The 19,690-nt window shown below is 38.6% G+C and overlaps 3 protein-coding genes and 1 long non-coding RNA gene across 4 annotated transcripts; 2 read left to right on the forward strand and 2 right to left on the reverse strand.

The window, feature by feature from the left end:
* Nucleotides 1–4: 4 nt before the first annotated feature.
* Nucleotides 5–11,721, forward strand: LOC149678644 (uncharacterized). The gene is made up of 3 exons (XR_016366108.1): nucleotides 5–419; nucleotides 514–557; nucleotides 9,747–11,721. It is a non-coding gene; the product is annotated as an uncharacterized LOC149678644 (long non-coding RNA).
* LOC149678645 (heat shock protein 68-like) lies at nucleotides 894–3,108 on the reverse strand. The gene has a single exon (XM_089836585.1). The coding sequence runs from the start codon at nucleotides 2,984–2,986 to the stop codon at nucleotides 1,082–1,084; it is 1,905 nt and encodes a 634-aa protein (XP_089692711.1). The 5' UTR covers nucleotides 2,987–3,108; the 3' UTR covers nucleotides 894–1,081.
* LOC149678646 (heat shock protein 68-like) lies at nucleotides 6,571–8,893 on the forward strand. The gene has a single exon (XM_089836586.1). The coding sequence runs from the start codon at nucleotides 6,783–6,785 to the stop codon at nucleotides 8,685–8,687; it is 1,905 nt and encodes a 634-aa protein (XP_089692712.1). The 5' UTR covers nucleotides 6,571–6,782; the 3' UTR covers nucleotides 8,688–8,893.
* Nucleotides 11,722–13,713: 1,992 nt separating the features above from the next.
* Nucleotides 13,714–15,873, reverse strand: LOC149678647 (uncharacterized). The gene has a single exon (XM_089835914.1). The coding sequence runs from the start codon at nucleotides 15,871–15,873 to the stop codon at nucleotides 13,714–13,716; it is 2,160 nt and encodes a 719-aa protein (XP_089692040.1).
* Nucleotides 15,874–19,690: the final 3,817 nt, after the last annotated feature.

Genomic DNA, 19,690 nt, shown 5'->3' on the forward strand with positions numbered 1-19,690 from the left:
TGCGCTATTAAGTCGTTAATTCCTATTCTTACCTTCATGTGAACTTTCATCCAATAAGAGAACGATACTTCACGTGAATTTAAAGCAGATAGCGTGCTTTTTATTTCTGAAAAATTCTCGGGCTTTAATTAGTTAGAGGTAATTAAAATTCAGGTGTAATTTACCAAAAACATCTTTAAAACTTAATGATAATTTTTGGTAAGTATTCATAGTAATTTTCCCAAAAGAAAAATAAATATATTTCTGGCTATTTCGCTCTCCCTTTACATAGTAGCGCAAATGACACACATAAGGATACGTAATAAATTAAGATCTCTATTTTAGGGAATCTACCACACAAAATAAAATGCCAGACATTACGTCACCGGATAACACCAGAGTCAAGAACCTCTAGCGGCGTTAATTTGATCTTGGAGAAGGTAAGTTTGATTTTAAGGCTACGTTCAGTAACTGCTATCCCAGGCATCGGAATCCGATTTTTTTACTGTATAGTTTTTCGAACTTCCATTTCAGAACTACGTGCCGTTATTGGGAAACAACATTGAGTAAAAACGTAGGTAAATATAATTTCGAGATTATTATGTCAGAAGTCGCCACTAATTCGCCTAAGGTTTCAATAACTTTAGTGTTTATTTACAATATCTACAGAATAACGGTCTAAATATATCTTGATTTAAGAATTAGAATTAAACCTAATTTTTCGAAAGCCTGTAAAAAATTCGATTAGGATTACCAAAGTCAGAAAGATATGGTAACAATAGATAAAAACCTCAAAAATTCGTATAACCCAGCGTTATCGAAATAGATCTCACTTAGACTTTTCTATATTAGTAAGTATTCAAAGTTTAACAACGTTGCATTATAAATGCAATAAACATTAGTCACACAATAAATAACATATAAAAGATTGATCTTTATTAAATAAAGTACAGCAAGTAATTTAAATAAAAGCTTAAATTATGACATATTTACAATGAAAAATATTATACAATAGTTTAAGAGGAACTGTATTAGTCACAAAATAGTTTTTTTCACTTAGAAATTCATAAAAAATATTTATATTTAAAAAAGTACTTTAAAATTAGTCCACCTCTTCGACCGTTGGCCCCTGAGATGTTCCATAGTTTGGAGTTTGACCCGTCGAATGACCACCGTGTAACTTCATCATTATTGGATTACATTGTGATTGGAGTTCTTTTAATTTGTGATCGTATTCCTCTTTCTCGGCCAAGGTGTTGTTATCCATCCAGGAGAGAGCCTGTTCGCAAATTTCATTGACGCGCTTTTTGTCTTCGCTCGATAATTTCTCGTTGGGAGCTTCGTTGGCCGCTTGTTTGACGCTGTAGGCGTAGCTTTCGATTTGATTCCTGGCCGCGATTTTCTCCCTTTGTTTCTCATCCTCCTCCTTGTATTTCTCCGCGTCTTGGACCATTCGATCTATTTCTTCTTTCGAAAGCCTTCCCTTGTCGTTGGTGATTTGGATGCTGTTGCTCTTCCCCGTGCTCTCATCTTTGGCGGTGACGTGCAAGATGCCATTAGCGTCCAAATCAAAGGTCACCTCGATCTTCGGAACTCCCCTGGGCGCCGGAGGTATCCCGCTAAGTTCGAAAGTGCCCAACAAGTTGTTGTCCTTCGTCATGGCCCGTTCGCCTTCGAATACTTGAATGGTGACGCCAGGTTGGTTGTCGGAGTACGTCGTGAAGGTCTTCGATGTCTTGCAGGGAATTCGACTGTTGCGTTCTACGAGTTTGGTCATGACGCCACCGGCTGTCTCGATGCCCAAAGAAAGAGGGGCCACGTCTACTAAGAGAACGTCTTTGATGACGTCACTCTTGTCTCCCGTAATTACGGCGGCCTGTACCGCTGCACCGTAGGCTACAGCCTCGTCCGGGTTGATTGACATGCATAAGTCTTTTCCATTGAAGAAATCTTGGAGCAATTTTTGAATCTTGGGAATTCTTGTGGAACCACCGACTAAGACGATGTCGTGGATCATGGATTTGTCCATCTTGGCGTCTTTCAACGCTTTCTCTACAGGTTGAAGGGTGCCGCGGAAGAGGTCGATGCAAAGTTCTTCGAACCTGGCCCTGGTGATCTTGGAGTAAAAGTCAGCACCTTCGTAAAGAGCGTCAATTTCTATGGAGGCCTCGGAGCTACTGGATAGGGTTCTCTTAGCGCGTTCGCACGCCGTTCGGAGCCTCCTTAGAGCACGGGCATTGCCTCTGATGTCCTTCTTGTATTTTCTTTTGAACTCTTCCACGAAATGATTGACCATTCTGTTGTCAAAGTCTTCGCCACCCAGATGGGTATCTCCGGCTGTGGAGCGAACTTCGAACAGTGAGCCTTGATCGATTGTCAGGATGGAGACGTCGAATGTACCACCGCCAAGGTCAAAGATGAGTACGTTTTTCTCGCCTTTGAGCTTTTTGTCCAAGCCATAGGCCAGCGCGGCTGCCGTTGGTTCGTTGATGATTCTCAAGACATTGAGACCGGCGATGGCTCCGGCGTCCTTTGTAGCTTGTCTCTGAGAGTCGTTGAAGTAGGCTGGAACTGTGACGACGGCGTCTTTGACTGGTTGTCCCAGATAAGCTTCGGCCGTTTCCTTCATCTTTGTAAGCACCATGGAACTGATTTCTTCCGGGTTGAAGAGCTTCCTCTCACCCTTGAATTCGACCTGGATCTTGGGTTTGCCCCCAGAGTTGATGACAGCGAAGGGCCAATGTTTAATGTCTGCTTGTACGGTCGAGTCATCGAATTTTCTTCCGATGAGACGTTTCGCGTCGAAAACCGTGTTTTCAGGGTTAAGTGCAACTTGAGATTTCGCCCCGTCTCCTATCAATCGTTCAGTGTCTGTGAAGGCAACGTAGCTGGGCGTCGTTCTGTTACCCTGGTCATTGGCGATGATCTCCACCTTTCCGTGTTGGAAGACACCGACGCAAGAGTACGTCGTGCCAAGGTCAATTCCGATAGCGGGAGCTTTCACCATTTTTCTCTCGTTAATAGTTTCCAATCTAATATTTATATACGTCGGACTCTTTTTAGATAATAATAAATATATTCAAACTTTTTGTTTCTTGATTAGTTCAGTGACTTTAAGTTAAAGCACTAGAATTTATATTAGAACAATTCAAGCTAACGCTTTATCAAGCTTTAATATTTTCACTTTCCGTGTCTCTCTTTTGAGTTGAATCTGGGGAGCTCCGCGAGCGCGCGGTCTTATATACTTTTAGCTAAAGTTCTAGAGAGTTCAAGAGAGAGCCAGAGAGGCGGAGCGTCGGAGCGTCGATTTACGTCGATGCGTCCACCGTTCTGGATTTCTGGAATATTCGAGAGAGAACGAGAGAAGCGAGGTACTACTATACCTTGTTACGCTTGCTAGGAGATAACAAGCAACGCCAAGCGTTTCGCTTTAGTGTGAGCACTGCTTGTGAGTGATGTTTGAAATATTATCCCTCTAACATAGTGGAGAAAATTCTAGAATGAGTTCCTAACGTAAATGAATTGTTTTGCGTTGTTTTTAGAAATCGCGCTTGATAATCAGTTAAAACTGAATTTTATGGAAAAGTAATGCAAAATCAGGGAAGAAACAATCTTGATAAAAGCGTTTACACTCAGATTCCAAAATTCTGTAATGGCATTGCTTTCAATAAAGCAACTTATATACTCTTCTAGATCTATGTTATAATTTTAGAAATGCAATATTTTGAACAGTATTATGCTAAGGCATTTGATAAGACAGAGGAAGCACAGACAATTCTCAAGATAAGAGTGTGGCTTTCACATGAGTATAGTAAATACAAGTTTGCTTGAATTATAAAAAACTGTAACATAATATTAATTAATAAAAAGAGAACAAAATCATAGGTAGAATGTTTTATTCATTAATATATTTTGGTTATAATTTTTAATTCCTTATTGTTTTCTGTTATGATTTTTAAAAATTTTTATTCGTTATCGAATTTTGGGTAGAGTTTTAGTTCGAATTGTTTGTTCGTTATTATATTTTAGTTAGACTTTTAATTCGTTATGGTATTTTTTATTAGACTTTTTAATTCGTTATTGTATTTTTATTAGACTTTCTAATTCGTTATGGTATTTTCTATTGGACTTTTTAATTCGTTTTTGTATTTTTTATTAGACTTTCTAATTCGTTATGGTATTTTCTTTTGGACTTTTTAATTCGTTATTGTATTTTTATTAGACTTTCTAATTCGTTATTGTATTTTTATTAGACTTTCTAATTCGTTATGGTATTTTCTATTGGACTTTTTAATTCGTTTTTGTATTTTTTATTAGACTTTCTAATTCGTTATGGTATTTTCTTTTGGACTTTTTAATTCGTTATTGTATTTTTATTAGACTTTCTAATTCGTTATTGTATTTTTATTAGACTTTCTAATTCGTTATTGTATTTTTATTAGACTTTCTAATTCGTTATGGTATTTTCTATTGGACTTTTTAATTCGTTATTATATATTTATTAGACTTTTTAATTCGTTATTGTATTTTTATTAGACTTTTTAATTCGTTATTGTATTTTATTAGACTTTTTAATTCGTTATTGTATTTTTATAAGACTTTCTAATTCGTTATTGTATTTTTATTAGACTTTTTAATTGGTTATTGTATTTTTATAAGACTTTCTAATTCGTTATTGTATTTTTATTAGACTTTTTTTATTCGTTATTGTATTTTTATTAGACTTTCTAATTCGTTATTGTATTTTTATTAGACTTTTTAATTCGTTAATGTATTTTTATTAGACTTTTTAATTCGTTAGTGCAACTCTGTTCAAAATCTTGCGGTGCTTTAATTATAACATATATCTCGAAGAGTAATCTCCTTATGCAGAGTTTAAAAGAACCAATACTATTTACCGATTTGCTTTGCAGCTTTATTGACAGCAATGTCATTACAGAAATTTCGAATCTGTTTTGTTTGTTTCTTGCCTGATTTTGCATTACCTTGCCCTACAAACTCAGTACTAATTGATTATCAACGCCGATCTCTAAAAACAACACTAAACAAATTCATTTCCGTTAGGCAGTGGGCTATTAACTCTGATTTTATGCACGGTAAATCATTTAAGCATTGTAAAAGATAGCGCTATTCACTCATTAGGGTAAGGTATAGATGTGTTATCCACTCATTAGGGTAAGGTATAGAGGGGTTATCCACTCATTAGGGTAGGGTATAGAGGGGCTATTCACTCGTACGATGTGGCTACTATTACGAGCCCTTGGGCCGTCTTGTTTATAATATACTTTTAGCTAAAGTTCTAGAGAGTTCGAGAGAGCGGGAGAGGCGGAGCGTCGATTTACGTCGATGCGTCCACCGTTCTGGAATATTCGAGAGAGAACGGGAGAGGCGAGGTACTACTATACCTTGTTATGCTTGCTATGAGATAACAAGCAACGCCGAGCCTTTGGCTTTAGTATGAGTCATGTTTGAAATTATGATTCCTCTATCATAGTGGGGAAAATTCTAGAATGAGTGCCTAACGTAAATGAATTGGTTTGCTTTGTTTATAGAGATCGCGCTTGATAATCAGTTAAAACTGAGTTTTATGGAAACGTAATGCAAAATAACGCAAGAAACAATCTTGATAAAAGCGTTTACAATCAGATTCCAAAATTCTGTAATGGCATTGCTTTCAATAAAGCAATTTATATACTCTTCTAGATCCTTCTAGATCTATGTTATAATTATAGAAATGCAATATTTTGAACAGTATTATGCTAAGGCATTTGATAAGACAATTCTCAAGATAAGAGTGTGGCTTTCACATGAGTATAGTAAATACAAGTTGCTTCAATTATAAAAAACTATAACATAATATTAATAAATAAAAAGAGAACAAAATCATGGGCAGAATGTTTTATTCATTAATATATTTTGGTTATAATTTTTAATTCCTTATTGTATTCTGTTATGATTTTTAAAAATTTTTATTCGTTATCGAATTTTGGGTAGAGTTTTAGTTCGAATTGTTTGTTTCGTTATTTTATTTTAGTTAGAGTTTTAATTCGTTATTGTATTTTTATTAAACTTTTTAATTCGTTATTGTATTTTTATTAGACTTTCTAATTCGTTATGGTATATTTACCGATTTGCTTTGCAGCTTTATTGACAGCAATGTCATTACAGAAATTTCGAATCTGTGAATAAACGCCCTTATCAAGTTTGTTTCTTGCCTGATTTTGCATTACGTTATCCTACAAACTCAGTACTAATTGATTATCAACGCCGATCTCTAAAAACAACACTAAACAAATTCATTCCGTTATTCCGTTAGGCAGTGTTCTAGATTTTTCTCCACTATGTTAGGGGAATCATAATTTCAAACATCACTCATACTAAAGCGAAACGCTTGGCGTTGCTTGTTATCTCATAGCAAACGTAACAAGGTATAGTAGTACCTCGCCTCTCTGGTTCTCTCTCGAATATTCCAGAAATCCAGATGGGTAGTCGCATCGACGTAAATCGACGCTCCGCCTCTCTGGAGTCTCTGGCTCTCTCTGGAACACTCTAGAAAGCTGGCTAACAGTATATAAGACCGCGCGCTCGCGGAGCTCCCCAGATTCAACTCAAAAGAGAGACACGGAAAGTGAAAATATTAAAGCTTGATAAAGCGTTAGCTTGAATTGTTCTAATATAAATTCTAGTGCTTTAACTTAAAGTCACTGAACTAATCAAGAAACAAAGTTTGAATATATTTATTATTATCTAAAAAGAGTCCGACGTATATAAATATTAGATTGGAAACTATTAACGAGAGAAAAATGGTGAAAGCTCCCGCTATCGGAATTGACCTTGGCACGACGTACTCTTGCGTCGGTGTCTTCCAACACGGAAAGGTGGAGATCATCGCCAATGACCAGGGTAACAGAACGACGCCCAGCTACGTTGCCTTCACAGACACTGAACGACTGATAGGAGACGGGGCGAAATCTCAAGTTGCCCTTAACCCTGAAAACACGGTTTTCGACGCGAAACGTCTCATCGGAAGAAAATTCGATGACTCGACCGTACAAGCAGACATTAAACATTGGCCCTTCGCTGTCATCAACTCTGGGGGCAAACCCAAGATCCAGGTCGAATTCAAGGGTGAGAGGAAGCTCTTCAACCCGGAAGAAATCAGTTCCATGGTGCTTACAAAGATGAAGGAAACGGCCGAAGCTTATCTGGGACAACCAGTCAAAGACGCCGTCGTCACAGTTCCAGCCTACTTCAACGACTCTCAGAGACAAGCTACAAAGGACGCCGGAGCCATCGCCGGTCTCAATGTCTTGAGAATCATCAACGAACCAACGGCAGCCGCGCTGGCCTATGGCTTGGACAAAAAGCTCAAAGGCGAGAAAAACGTACTCATCTTTGACCTTGGCGGTGGTACATTCGACGTCTCCATCCTGACAATCGATCAAGGCTCACTGTTCGAAGTTCGCTCCACAGCCGGAGATACCCATCTGGGTGGCGAAGACTTTGACAACAGAATGGTCAATCATTTCGTGGAAGAGTTCAAAAGAAAATACAAGAAGGACATCAGAGGCAATGCCCGTGCTCTAAGGAGGCTCCGAACGGCGTGCGAACGCGCTAAGAGAACCCTATCCAGTAGCTCCGAGGCCTCCATAGAAATTGACGCTCTTTACGAAGGTGCTGACTTTTACTCCAAGATCACCAGGGCCAGGTTCGAAGAACTTTGCATCGACCTCTTCCGCGGCACCCTTCAACCTGTAGAGAAAGCGTTGAAAGACGCCAAGATGGACAAATCCATGATCCACGACATCGTCTTAGTCGGTGGTTCCACAAGAATTCCCAAGATTCAAAAATTGCTCCAAGATTTCTTCAATGGAAAAGACTTATGCATGTCAATCAACCCGGACGAGGCTGTAGCCTACGGTGCAGCGGTACAGGCCGCCGTAATTACGGGAGACAAGAGTGACGTCATCAAAGACGTTCTCTTAGTAGACGTGGCCCCTCTTTCTTTGGGCATCGAGACAGCCGGTGGCGTCATGACCAAACTCGTAGAACGCAACAGTCGAATTCCCTGCAAGACATCGAAGACCTTCACGACGTACTCCGACAACCAACCTGGCGTCACCATTCAAGTATTCGAAGGCGAACGGGCCATGACGAAGGACAACAACTTGTTGGGCACTTTCGAACTTAGCGGGATACCTCCGGCGCCCAGGGGAGTTCCGAAGATCGAGGTGACCTTTGATTTGGACGCTAATGGCATCTTGCACGTCACCGCCAAAGATGAGAGCACGGGGAAGAGCAACAGCATCCAAATCACCAACGACAAGGGAAGGCTTTCGAAAGAAGAAATAGATCGAATGGTACAAGACGCGGAGAAATACAAGGAGGAGGATGAGAAACAAAGGGAGAGAATCACGGCCAGGAATCAAATCGAAAGCTACGCCTACAGCGTCAAACAAGCGGCCAACGAAGCTCCCAACGAGAAATTATCGAGCGAAGACAAAAACCGCGTCAATGAAATTTGCGATCAGGCTCTCTCCTGGGTGGATAACAACACCTTGGCCGAAAAAGAGGAATACGATCACAAATTAAAAGAACTCCAATCACAATGTAATCCAATAATGATGAAGTTACACGGTGGTCATTCGACGGGTCAAACTCCAAACTATGGAACATCTCAGGGGCCAACGGTCGAAGAGGTGGACTAATTTTAAAGTACTTTTTTAAATATATATATTTTTTATGAATTTCGAAGTGGCAAAAACTATTTTCTGATTAATACAGTTCCTCTTAGAATATTGTATAATATTTTTCATTGTAAATATGTCATAGTTTGTTTAAATTATTAAATAAAGTACAGCATGTGTAAACTTCAGTATTTATTTAAAAGCATTAATACGTTTTAAAATATGAACTTTTTCGTGCCATCGATTTCTTTGCGAAATAACCACTAGAAATTGAGCTCCTTTTATCTAACAATGGTAAATCTTTATATAATTTTTTTAAATATTCACCGAAAACAAACATGTAGATGGCGCTTTAGGCCTAAGAAAGTAATAGATTCTTGTAATCAAGAAATTGATTATTTTCTTGGCAGGGTCTTGGTAATAACATTCATGCTATAAGGCCCCCCAGCTAGGTGCAGCGCCTAATCAAATGTTCTCTGAATATGTTCCGTAAGTATGATTTTTTACCTCCCAGAGTGGAGATGACGTCACGGAGAGGTATTACACTGGACGTGTCTGTCACCGCGTTCGCAGTTGGCAAATCGGAGCAAACATATATATGCTATATCCGGAACGCGTTCGTAGTTCCATTATAGTCGTTAGGGTTAAGATTTACGCGGCGATCGGCTAGGGTTACGAGAAACGTCTAGCCTCCCAATGCCAGAGCTTCCACCGCAAGGTTCACGCAATTGCGAGTTTTCTTATCATTTATTGTGAATCAATCGCCTTATTTACCCTAAATATCCAAAAGTTATTAAAGAGGCGTACGCTAGAATTCAAACGTTATAACTAATATTAAAGTAAATTACTGACGATAAAAATAATTGATAGCAATTATATTAATTGGATTATTTACGAAAAACGTCTCGACTCGGAGAGGTTAATTTTGGTTTCCCAACTTGTTTTTTTTTTGTTCGATAACGCAGCGAGGATTGATCACATGTGACTTTCATTGTGAAGCAAAGAGTTATGTTATTGAATAAAGATAGAAATTTAAAAAAAAATGTAAAATATATAATATACCATGAGTTAAAAAATTAGGGAGTACCGATCCGAAAGTACTGGATGTGGGTATGACGAATCGGAAGCACCATATATGGAGCAGTGAAACTAAACAGCGCCATCTATGGAGCAGTGAAACGAAACAGCGCCATATATGGAGCAGTGAAACGAAACAGCGCCATATATGGAGCAGTGAAACGAAACAGCGCCATCTATGGAGCAGTGAAACGAAACAGCGCCACCTATGTGGTAGTTAAACTAAAAGCAAGGAGTGGACGCCATCTATCAATGGAGTTCGGAAATGTTAGAGTGGGGGCCGAATACTTTGTCCCAGAACGTACATTTCTGTCCTACTTGTAATATTATGTCATGACAATTAGTATCACAAGTCACAGCTAACAACTCTCGATTTCGTGTAAATTTAATTATCTTAACACATAAAATTTATCGATTGTTACGCCTTATTCTTCAACGCCAATTTCTTCAGTGAGTCGAAGTTCTATGGGTAATTTTTTTGAGTCTAAAATGTTTTGATTATGGTCCCTTAAATAAATTACTTTTGCCTTTTAAGTTTCTTAGTAGAATTTGAAGGGTAATTCGTAAAACACTAGTTTATGAAAAAAAACCATTGAACCCTCTGTACTTTGGTTATACCGCTTTGTTTTGGAATACCATGTATTTTTCTCTTTTGTAAGTCAGCCCATCTATTAGGCCTGCCCTTGAAACTTTGTATTATATCAGTCAACAAAGATTTTTAGATTACTCGTTTCGGAGCCTCCGAAATGAACTAGGCCCATGCATGTCAAATTTTATGTGGGGAAATGTTCAGTTTGTTAAGGAAAATATTTTCACCATATATGTGTACGAGATGGCGCTCATATTACCGTTGTGACAGGGGTCTTCCTTAAATTATCGTTGATATTTTAGGGGTCAGTCATAAAATTTTTATGAAAGAGAAAAGTTTGATCCTAAAATTAACATAAATGTTTTTGGGGCTATTCACTTTTTATTGAATCTTTAGGTTAGATTGCATTGATGACAACAAAATAAATTATTTCAATTAAAATAATTCAGTAGGAGTAATAAAAACGTATACTTATAATCCGCGACCTTGGCCCAAATACTTAAGCAGTCGACAGGGTCACGGGGTTGAACTTTGTTTATTTTACGGTAATATAAGCGCCCCCAAGCGTAAAACCACGGCGAACTAAACTGGTTAAAAGAATATTCTCGCTTCGTGACACGCATGGGCCTAGTTCATTTCGGAGGCTCCGCTCGTTTCATCGCCATTTGTCACAAAATACGAAAAACTGAAGGTTCACAAAATTGGCTTAAGCAAAGCTCCATATTATAAATTATGATACTGACCCAGAATAAGAGAATGTATTTAGGTATGGTTATACTTGAGTTACTCGCTAAAGTTTGTCGCGAAAGGTCACAAATCGTTATCATTTCAATGTTTCAGAAAAGACTTCGTCTTTCTCCCTGAATAATTTAGTATTCTTTCTTAATGAAAACTCGAAATTCAATACCATTTTAAAGAGTTCACTCAGGTAAACGTAATGTTTGATTTGCTTCGTTTCTATAGTAACCATTTCTGACAACATTAGCCACGCATTTTCTTGATTAGCATAGCTAGACACACTGTCAATATTTTGAATTTTGGTACTGCCCCAGTATTTTAGAATGAGTTCTAATGAATTCTTTAACTTAATCGAAAATATCCATGGCAATGATGAAGCTAGGGCAGGAAAATAGTTTGTGGTCAACGGCTATTGCTTGAGTTCATGTGTTAGACATTTTATTTCAAAGACAGGAACACACATGGATATTTGTGGGGCGTAACTAAAATTTTAATGATTTTATCATAAAGTATACACATTTTCTATACAGAGCGATCGTTCGGCCGACATGTGAAACTAGGGACTACTTTGAACAGCAGAGTACAATGGTCGGGAAAAAAAATATGAAAATGTCGTTCTATCAGATTCCTGAATGTACATGAAATATTTATTAATGTTATTGATTTAATCATTACTTTATTAAAAACTTAATTTATGTTTCAAAATAAAGTCTTATTTATAAAAGAGTAACCAGGAACGGAATGTTGCTCAGATTATAAGACAAACGAAGAATTGTCATTCATTATGATTAGGGAGGAGAAGAAAAGACGTGGGGTGAACTCCTTTTCTACACTGCGCCCTTACATTCCCGAAATGGGAGAAAGAGGGTCAAGTGGGGTTAAATTGGTTGCCTCTGGTCATGTGGGTCTATTTTACTCTCGCTGTGACATAAATTGAACTATTTTCAAAACGACGAGTACTGATTGCGCAACAACAGATACAGGACGTTTTTCCCTTATCGACATTCTTACAAAAGGGCAATGCGTAGTGCGAGGTTGCGGGAAGCAATATCCAAGTTTTCCAACATGCCATTTCTGCCATTGTGAGATGTCACATTCTCGGTTGTCGGTTTAAAAGGCGCGTACAATTCCATTACTTTTCAACTCCTCCCAGCTAGGATCATTTTCTTGAACGTGTTGCACACGCTAGAGGTTTATTTAAATTTTTCCAATATTTTAATAAACTTAAAAGTCTAGGCCTACCATAAGGAAACATTTGATTAACCTTTGCTTTAAAGTTATAATATTAATAATTCATAGAGAGACCTTTCTAATGAAATTATAAGGTGAGGTATCCATGCAAATCTCGGACACACTTCATTTTCGCCAACGGAATTACTGTGGTAAGAAAGATTTTGAGAGTTATACCAATGGTTATAACAAATTTAAGGCTTTGCCTAAAGTATTTTTAGAGATTTTCGGAGAATTTCATTTAGGTCTATAGGTATTTATTGTATTGATAATATTTAGGGTTCCGTAAAGAATAGCATATTTTATATAAATATCATTGATGGCTTTCTAGTTCGGATCGATTCAAAAACATTTTCAAGGTAAGTGATTCACGGCTCAAAAATATAACGTATGCGGAACACAAAATTATAGTTTCTAATGTTGCTTTTAAGGACCGGATCGGGTTAATGGTATTAAACTATTTAAGTTACTGAATCGGATGAGTTCCTTATCATTCTGAACTATATAAGGGTGCAAAACTACACAGTAGTAGCAGTTACAATTGGAGATGGCCAATACCCGGCTTAACCAGATACCGATTGATACCGTTGCAAACGTGAACCGATACCGGTGCAAACGGGCACCGATAGCGATCGATACCGGTGCAAACGGGCACCGATAGCGATCGATACCGGTGCAAACGGGCACCGATAGCGATCGATACCGGTGCAAACGGGCACCGATAGCGATCGATACCGGTGCAAACGGGCACCGATAGCGATCGATACCGGTGCAAACGGGAACCGATACCGATCGATTCCGGTGCAAACGGGAACTGATACCGATTGATACCGATGTCATGTATTAAAAATTCTAGGAAATAATTTAATATAAAGGTTAATTTCATGAATTATAATACTCAGTATGGAAACTTATACAATTATGTGTAGTTCTAATACTTATTCTAATATTTAACTCATTAATTGATGTATAAACGTTTGTTAAATCGGAACATCATTTAAAGGAAAAGATCAAGTACCTTAAAAGAACAGCCTTTTTCTAAATATAAAAGGAAAAATATAAAAAAATAAATGTTGTGTACTTATAAACGTTAATAATTAGGCGAATGTGCGATAATTATAGTTTATTAGACAACAATTAAAATATATACTAAAATAACACCAGCGCGAGTTTGCTAGATAATACCCGTACATATAAGAGTCCAGTAGTCCGTAGTCCGAAGTTGAGAGTCGCGTGCCCGGTATTCGAATGTCTTATCTAATCAATGGGTGATGTTTATATACCTTTCTAAGGGGGTGTGTTTACGTTTACATTAACTGGTGGCGCCACCTAGTTCATTTATTCTTAGGACGCGACAATACCCTTTTTTTTTTTTTTTTTTTTTTTTTTTTTTTTTTTGGAAGGATAGTCTATTCAAATAATGGGATGGTTCGTTAATTTGTCGAGTTTGTGTCCAAGAAACTCAACTTCCGTCTGCAGGAATTTACATTTTTCCCTCTTCAATTTTAGGCCAAAGTCTCGTAGTTTCTGGAGAACTCTGTCAAGAATTTTTAGGTGATCACGTTGGGTGCGGCCGCCGATTAACGTATCGTCTTGGAAAGGCGTGACCTGAGGAATGTCATTGAGGACAGTCTCCATAATTCGCTGGAAAATAGCAGAAGCTGAGGCTACTCCAAAGGGAAGGCGGTTGAAGCGAAATAAACCAAGTGTGGTGTTGATGACCGTGTATTTCCGGGAGTCCTCGTCCAATTCTATCTGGTTATAAGCTTCTTTTAGGTCCAGCTTGGAGAAGAACTTGCACCCCGCCAGCGTGGCAAAGATATCCTCAGCCTTGGGAAGCGGATATGTATCGATGTTTAACACAGGGTTGAGGGTTGACTTAAAATCTGCACAGGTTCTTATTCCGCCGTCCGGTTTCTGCACGGCAACGATCGGTGATGCGTAAGCAGAGTAGTCTACTTTCTCTATAATTCCCTCAGCTTCCATGCGTCTCAGCTCCCTCTCGACTGCATCTTTACGGGCGTAAGGAATAGTCCTGGCCTTACAGAACTTGGGAGTTGCTTCCGGTTTCACATGCAAGTGAGCTTTGATGTTCTTGAGTTTTCCCAGTCCGGGTGTGAAGAGTTCGGCGTGCTTCTCTAGAATCTTCTTTAAGTCGGGTTCGCTTTCCACGGCATTAATCCTTTCCTTACGGTGTGATACCGACGGCAAAATATTCAGTTTTGAGAAAAGCCACTTTCGGCCCCAGAGATTTGGTCCATTGGAGTTGACAACCACCAGTGGTAGTGTATCTTCGTTACCGTCGTAGGTCACGTGGACTTCGGCTTGCCCCATGACTTCGACCTCGTTTCCGGTGTATGATTCTAGTTTTCGTGAAAATGGTTTTAGGTGTACGGTAGGGACGAGCTTCTGGAACTCCTGCCGTGTCATCATGGTATGTCCCGATCCATTATCCAGCTGGAACAACACGGCTGTTCCATTAACATCAAGGGTTACAACGTCAGGTGGTGGGACTTCTTCGTTGTGGTCCTGTACTGCGTTTACAGCCCTTGGATGTTCCGAGCTATGACGTTTCGATTTGGACTCTCGAATGTGCGCCACACGGCTTGGATTTGGTGTAATATCTCGGATTTGGCAGACATCCACATCGTATTCCGGAAAATGGTGGACATGAATTAACTCGCTCTCGTTCGCTGTCTGTACATAATTAGCTTGATGTGGTTTTCTATGGATTTCCCTCGTCCTGGATTTTTCCGGTGGATCCAAGCATGCTCTTGCCAAGTGGCCTATCCGATCACACTTGGAGCACTTGGCGGTCTTATATGGACAATCGCGGGAGTAATGGTCAGGATTCAAACATCGGATGCACTTACTGAAGTCTGGTACTGTTCTTGAGTTCTGGTGCTTGTTTGCGTAGTTTGACTTAGCTGACGCGGGTTGATTCCCTTTTTGTGATTTTTGGATATCATGTCCATTCTTTGGTCGATGCCTTCCTTTAGATTGGACGAGATTCACCTGAGACATTTTAGTGGTATCTTCCGATCTCATTTCCCCGATGCTACGCTTAGAGTTTTCCATAGCTACCAAAAGAGTGGTGGCGCGTGAGAGGGTAATCGTCTTTTTCTCTTCTTCTTCCGCAATAAGGCGCTGTTGCATTGCATCATTGTTGATGCCGAAGATGATCTGGTCCACGATCATTTCCTCCCTTTTGTCAAAGTTGCAATGTTGCGTCAGGTTTTGAAGTTCCGCGATATAGGTCTCCACTGATTCGCCGGTCTGACGGTGTCGCCGATGGAAACGTAGCCTTGCTATACAGCGCAATGGTTTAGGGTTGAAATGGTTGTGAAGAACGGCAACCAGCTCGGTGAATGTCTTGTCTTGAATCGTTGCTGGGCGTATCCGGTCTCGCAAAAGCTTGTATGTATCTGGGCTTAGGACCGTCTGGAGAATAGCTTTCCTGGTATCCAAATTGACTATTTCGTTTGCGACGAAGTAGGCTGTCAGGCGTTCCGCGTACTGTTCCCACGACTCGTTATTACTATCGAATGTATTTAATCGTCCGAACGCGGCCATTGTGTCGATTTCCCCGGTTTTCACGTGAATAAACGTTCGCGGACTTTATCGCTACTGTACTTAAAAAAAAACTTTCGGTTTCCTATGACGTTCTGATCTAAGGGGTTTTCTTTTTTTTACGCGGGATCGGTTTCCGGTATTTAGAATTCAAACTAAATTTTTTTTTTGTTAACTTACGATCTCGCGATCCGTCGCCATTTTGTTGTGTACTTATAAACGTTAATAATTAGGCGAATGTGCGATAATTATAGTTTATTAGACAACAATTAAAATATATACTAAAATAACACCAGCGCGAGTTTGCTAGATAATACCCGTACATATAAGAGTCCAGTAGTCCGTAGTCCGAAGTTGAGAGTCGCGTGCCCGGTATTCGAATGTCTTATCTAATCAATGGGTGATGTTTATATACCTTTCTAAGGGGGTGTGTTTACGTTTACATTAACTGGTGGCGCCACCTAGTTCATTTATTCTTAGGACGCGACAATAAATGATCTCTTATTAAAAAATAATTAGCATTTAATTAGTCTTAAAAACGAGGGCTACTACGCCACCCGCCATTGGTTTAGTGGCGTCTGCCAAATCGAACTTCTTACGAGAGTGATTGAGTGGGCTATGCGCTACCTTACCCTTAATCACCTCTCTAAGGCTCAGGCTGTGAGAATTCAACCAATCTCGTACGAGTAAGAGGTTCGATTTAGCAGACGCCACTAAACCAATGGCGGATATTTCAGTAGTCCTCGTTTTTAAGACGAAAACGCGTTAATTATTTTGTAATACGAGTTCATTTATTTAGATCTATCTTCATATTTTTCCTTTTATATTTAGAAAAAGGCTGTTCTTTTAAGGTATAATTTTATGTTTTCAGAACCTTTCCTTTTAAACTCTGCTGAATACAAATTATTATCTGAAGATGAAAATTCCCTTTGAAGTGCTAAAATATATCATCGACTATTTAGGCGTTAGGTAATAAAATGGACGGATAAAGGTTCAAAACTATACATAAATGAATCTATTAAACAAAACTTTTTAATTTCAAAAAGGAACTTATTTTGTTTATGCGGGTGCAAACGGGCTGCTGAGGTCCATAAATTCGTTGTAAGTACTTTAAATAATGTGGTTTGACCCAAAGTTCCTCTTAAAGGGAGGCTGAAGTGGAAAATCAAGTGATTTTTATCGACTCTTCTTATGAGACCAGTCTGCCTAGTGAAACATTCAGGAAATACCTCCGAAGAATTTTCAAATTCAAATTTGGTTCAGATTTTAAGGATAATTTGTAATTAGGACCTCGGAGCGATCACATATCGTCCTGCCTTTTTGTTAACAAAATTCTCCTGGCACGATCCATGCCATGCCGACTGAAATTTAACGCGAAATTTGATAAAATAGACCCAACCAACAAATCTTTTGAATTTTTATAACGGCTCAGATCTTGTTCTCGGGTTTTGAGGCGAGAAAGGGATAACTTGATTGGCTTGATTTTGCCATGCGCAGAACCTGTTTTACCCCAAGAGTCAGACGCTAATCCAATCAGAAAAATAAGGGATTTATTTTCGTCGCTCAGTCAACTTTGTTAGTCACGTGATCCTATCCCTTAAATGGAGACGTGACCAAGCCAACTTGTTTATTTGTTGGTTAGATCTATTTGCGCGCGATGTGAAAATCGTGGCGCGCGACATGGAGCGTGCCAAGAGAACTTTTTTTAACAAAAATGCAGGGCGTAATGCGATTGGTCGGAGGTCCTAATTTAAAATCTGAACCTAATTTGAATTTTAAAATCAGCCGGAAGTATTTCATTAATGTTTCACTGTGCAGAATGATCCGAGGGGTCCGACATTCCCAAAAAAAGTGTACGGGATTCGTGATTTCACGATTTCGCAAACATTTTGTGATTTTCGTAATTTCTTATTTGATGTCGCGATTTCGCCCAATATTTTAGGGATTCTTCTTTGATTTCGCGATTTTGCCAATGATTTCGTGATTTCTTCGTTGATTTCGTGATTTCTTCGTTGATTTCGCAATTTCGCCAAAGATTTCACGTGATTTCTTCTTGATTTCACGATTTCGCCAAAGATTTCACGTTATTTCTTCTTGATTTCACGATTTCGCCAAAGATTTCACGTGATTTCATCTTGATTTCACGATTTCGCGAAAGATTTTGGAATTTCATCTTTGATTTCGTAATTTTGTAATTTCTTCTGCGATTTCGTGATTTTGTCTGAAATACTTCGTGATTTCGCCAAAGATTTCGGAATTTCATCTTTGATTTCGTAATTTCGTGATTTTGCGAGAAGCGTACGGGATTTCGTGTAAATGTTGGACCCCTCGGAATGATCTTAAAATAAGAAGAAGAATCGATAAAAAATCACTTGACTTTCCACTTCACCCTCTCTTTAACAAGATGACTCAAGGGCTGGGCTCGTAATATTGGCCACATCGTATGATCGGTAACGTACGTAAATTAGAACAAGAAGATGAACTGGAAAAATGTTTGCTCGGTCGGTTAAAATTTATGTCTTATACTTAAGTTTGCCTATACCGAAGAACCAGGATAATAGAACCCGATCTTAACGTCTTCCTATCCTTGGGTTAGCCTCCACCCAAAAACTAATGTCATGACTCCTATATTAAACTTTAAAATTACGATCGAAAAATCTGAAAAAGGCGGGACTGTGCCGTGGCGACAACTACTACAACAGGGCAGGTCTACCTAATAGCGTCATCGTAGATATTCATCATACGATGTGGCTAAAACTGTCACCTTTAGTTGTTTCGTGTAAAACAAGACTCAAGACTTTTATCCTCGTGTATTATTTTTGGTATACTAAGTTTAAGAATATTTGTTTAGGAAAAGTCGGAATTGACAAATACTTCAACCCTTAATAACACTGAGACATGTAGAAAATTAAATATAGCGGAATATGCCAACCTCTCTAATACCGTAAGTACAAAACAACTAATAATTAGAAATTGCAGAATAACTGGTCTTTTTTTACTAAATGTTCTATTTACAAGAGTATTAATTTTTACTTAGATTTTTCACATCGAGAGATACGCTTTTCCTACTGGTAAAATATTGAATAGAATTTCTAAGAATCATCTAACAAGTCAAGCGCCAATTTTCTTTGACTCTGAGGAAGCCTTTGTTATTTCTAATCCAGTAATAAAAGAAACTACAAGTCTACAGTTCCTAACGATCGACTGGAAAGTAAGTGAATTTTAAGGTTGCCATGTATTTGTTCCGTATCGGTGTGATTAGTTTATACTATTTAGCATCCGAAACATATAAAATAAGTTTTAGAGATAACCCATAATTATAAATCTTATTAAATCTCAACTTTCGTAAAAGGATCACTATGTGGCAATGGATAATTTTAAAACCCTCGGTTTTGTAATAAATTCATTTTGTTAAGACCACCCCCAATTTTCAAACCCTAGCGACGCTACTGATCTAGGTAAATAAGAAAGTAGGTAATTCTCCTCTCGCATCGGAGTGGTATAGTAATATCAAAAGCGGATTATGCTTCACACATAAAGTACGTAAGTTCCACTTTTCCATAGCTTTGGCCATGGATTTCATGATATTCCCGAAGTAAAAACTAAGCAGACGAACAAAAAAGCTTTTAACCAATCATGAGTCCCTAACCATAGATAACCTCTTTAATGCCAGACCAATCGGCGACGGCTATTACCAGGAGTTCATAATAACCCTGAGCGAAAATGGCTCACGTCTGCTTCTGTCGGAACGGTGTAAATTAAGCCTTGGCTAAGAAGTTGGCTTTTAGTCGGGGTTTCTAGTTTTCTACAAAACATTTGA

The sequence above is a fragment of the Phalangium opilio genome, unplaced genomic scaffold (genome assembly GCF_054372755.1).
Source record: "Phalangium opilio isolate 3A_F unplaced genomic scaffold, DU_Popi_V2 ptg000042l_1, whole genome shotgun sequence".
NCBI classification, from domain to species: domain Eukaryota; kingdom Metazoa; phylum Arthropoda; class Arachnida; order Opiliones; family Phalangiidae; genus Phalangium; species Phalangium opilio.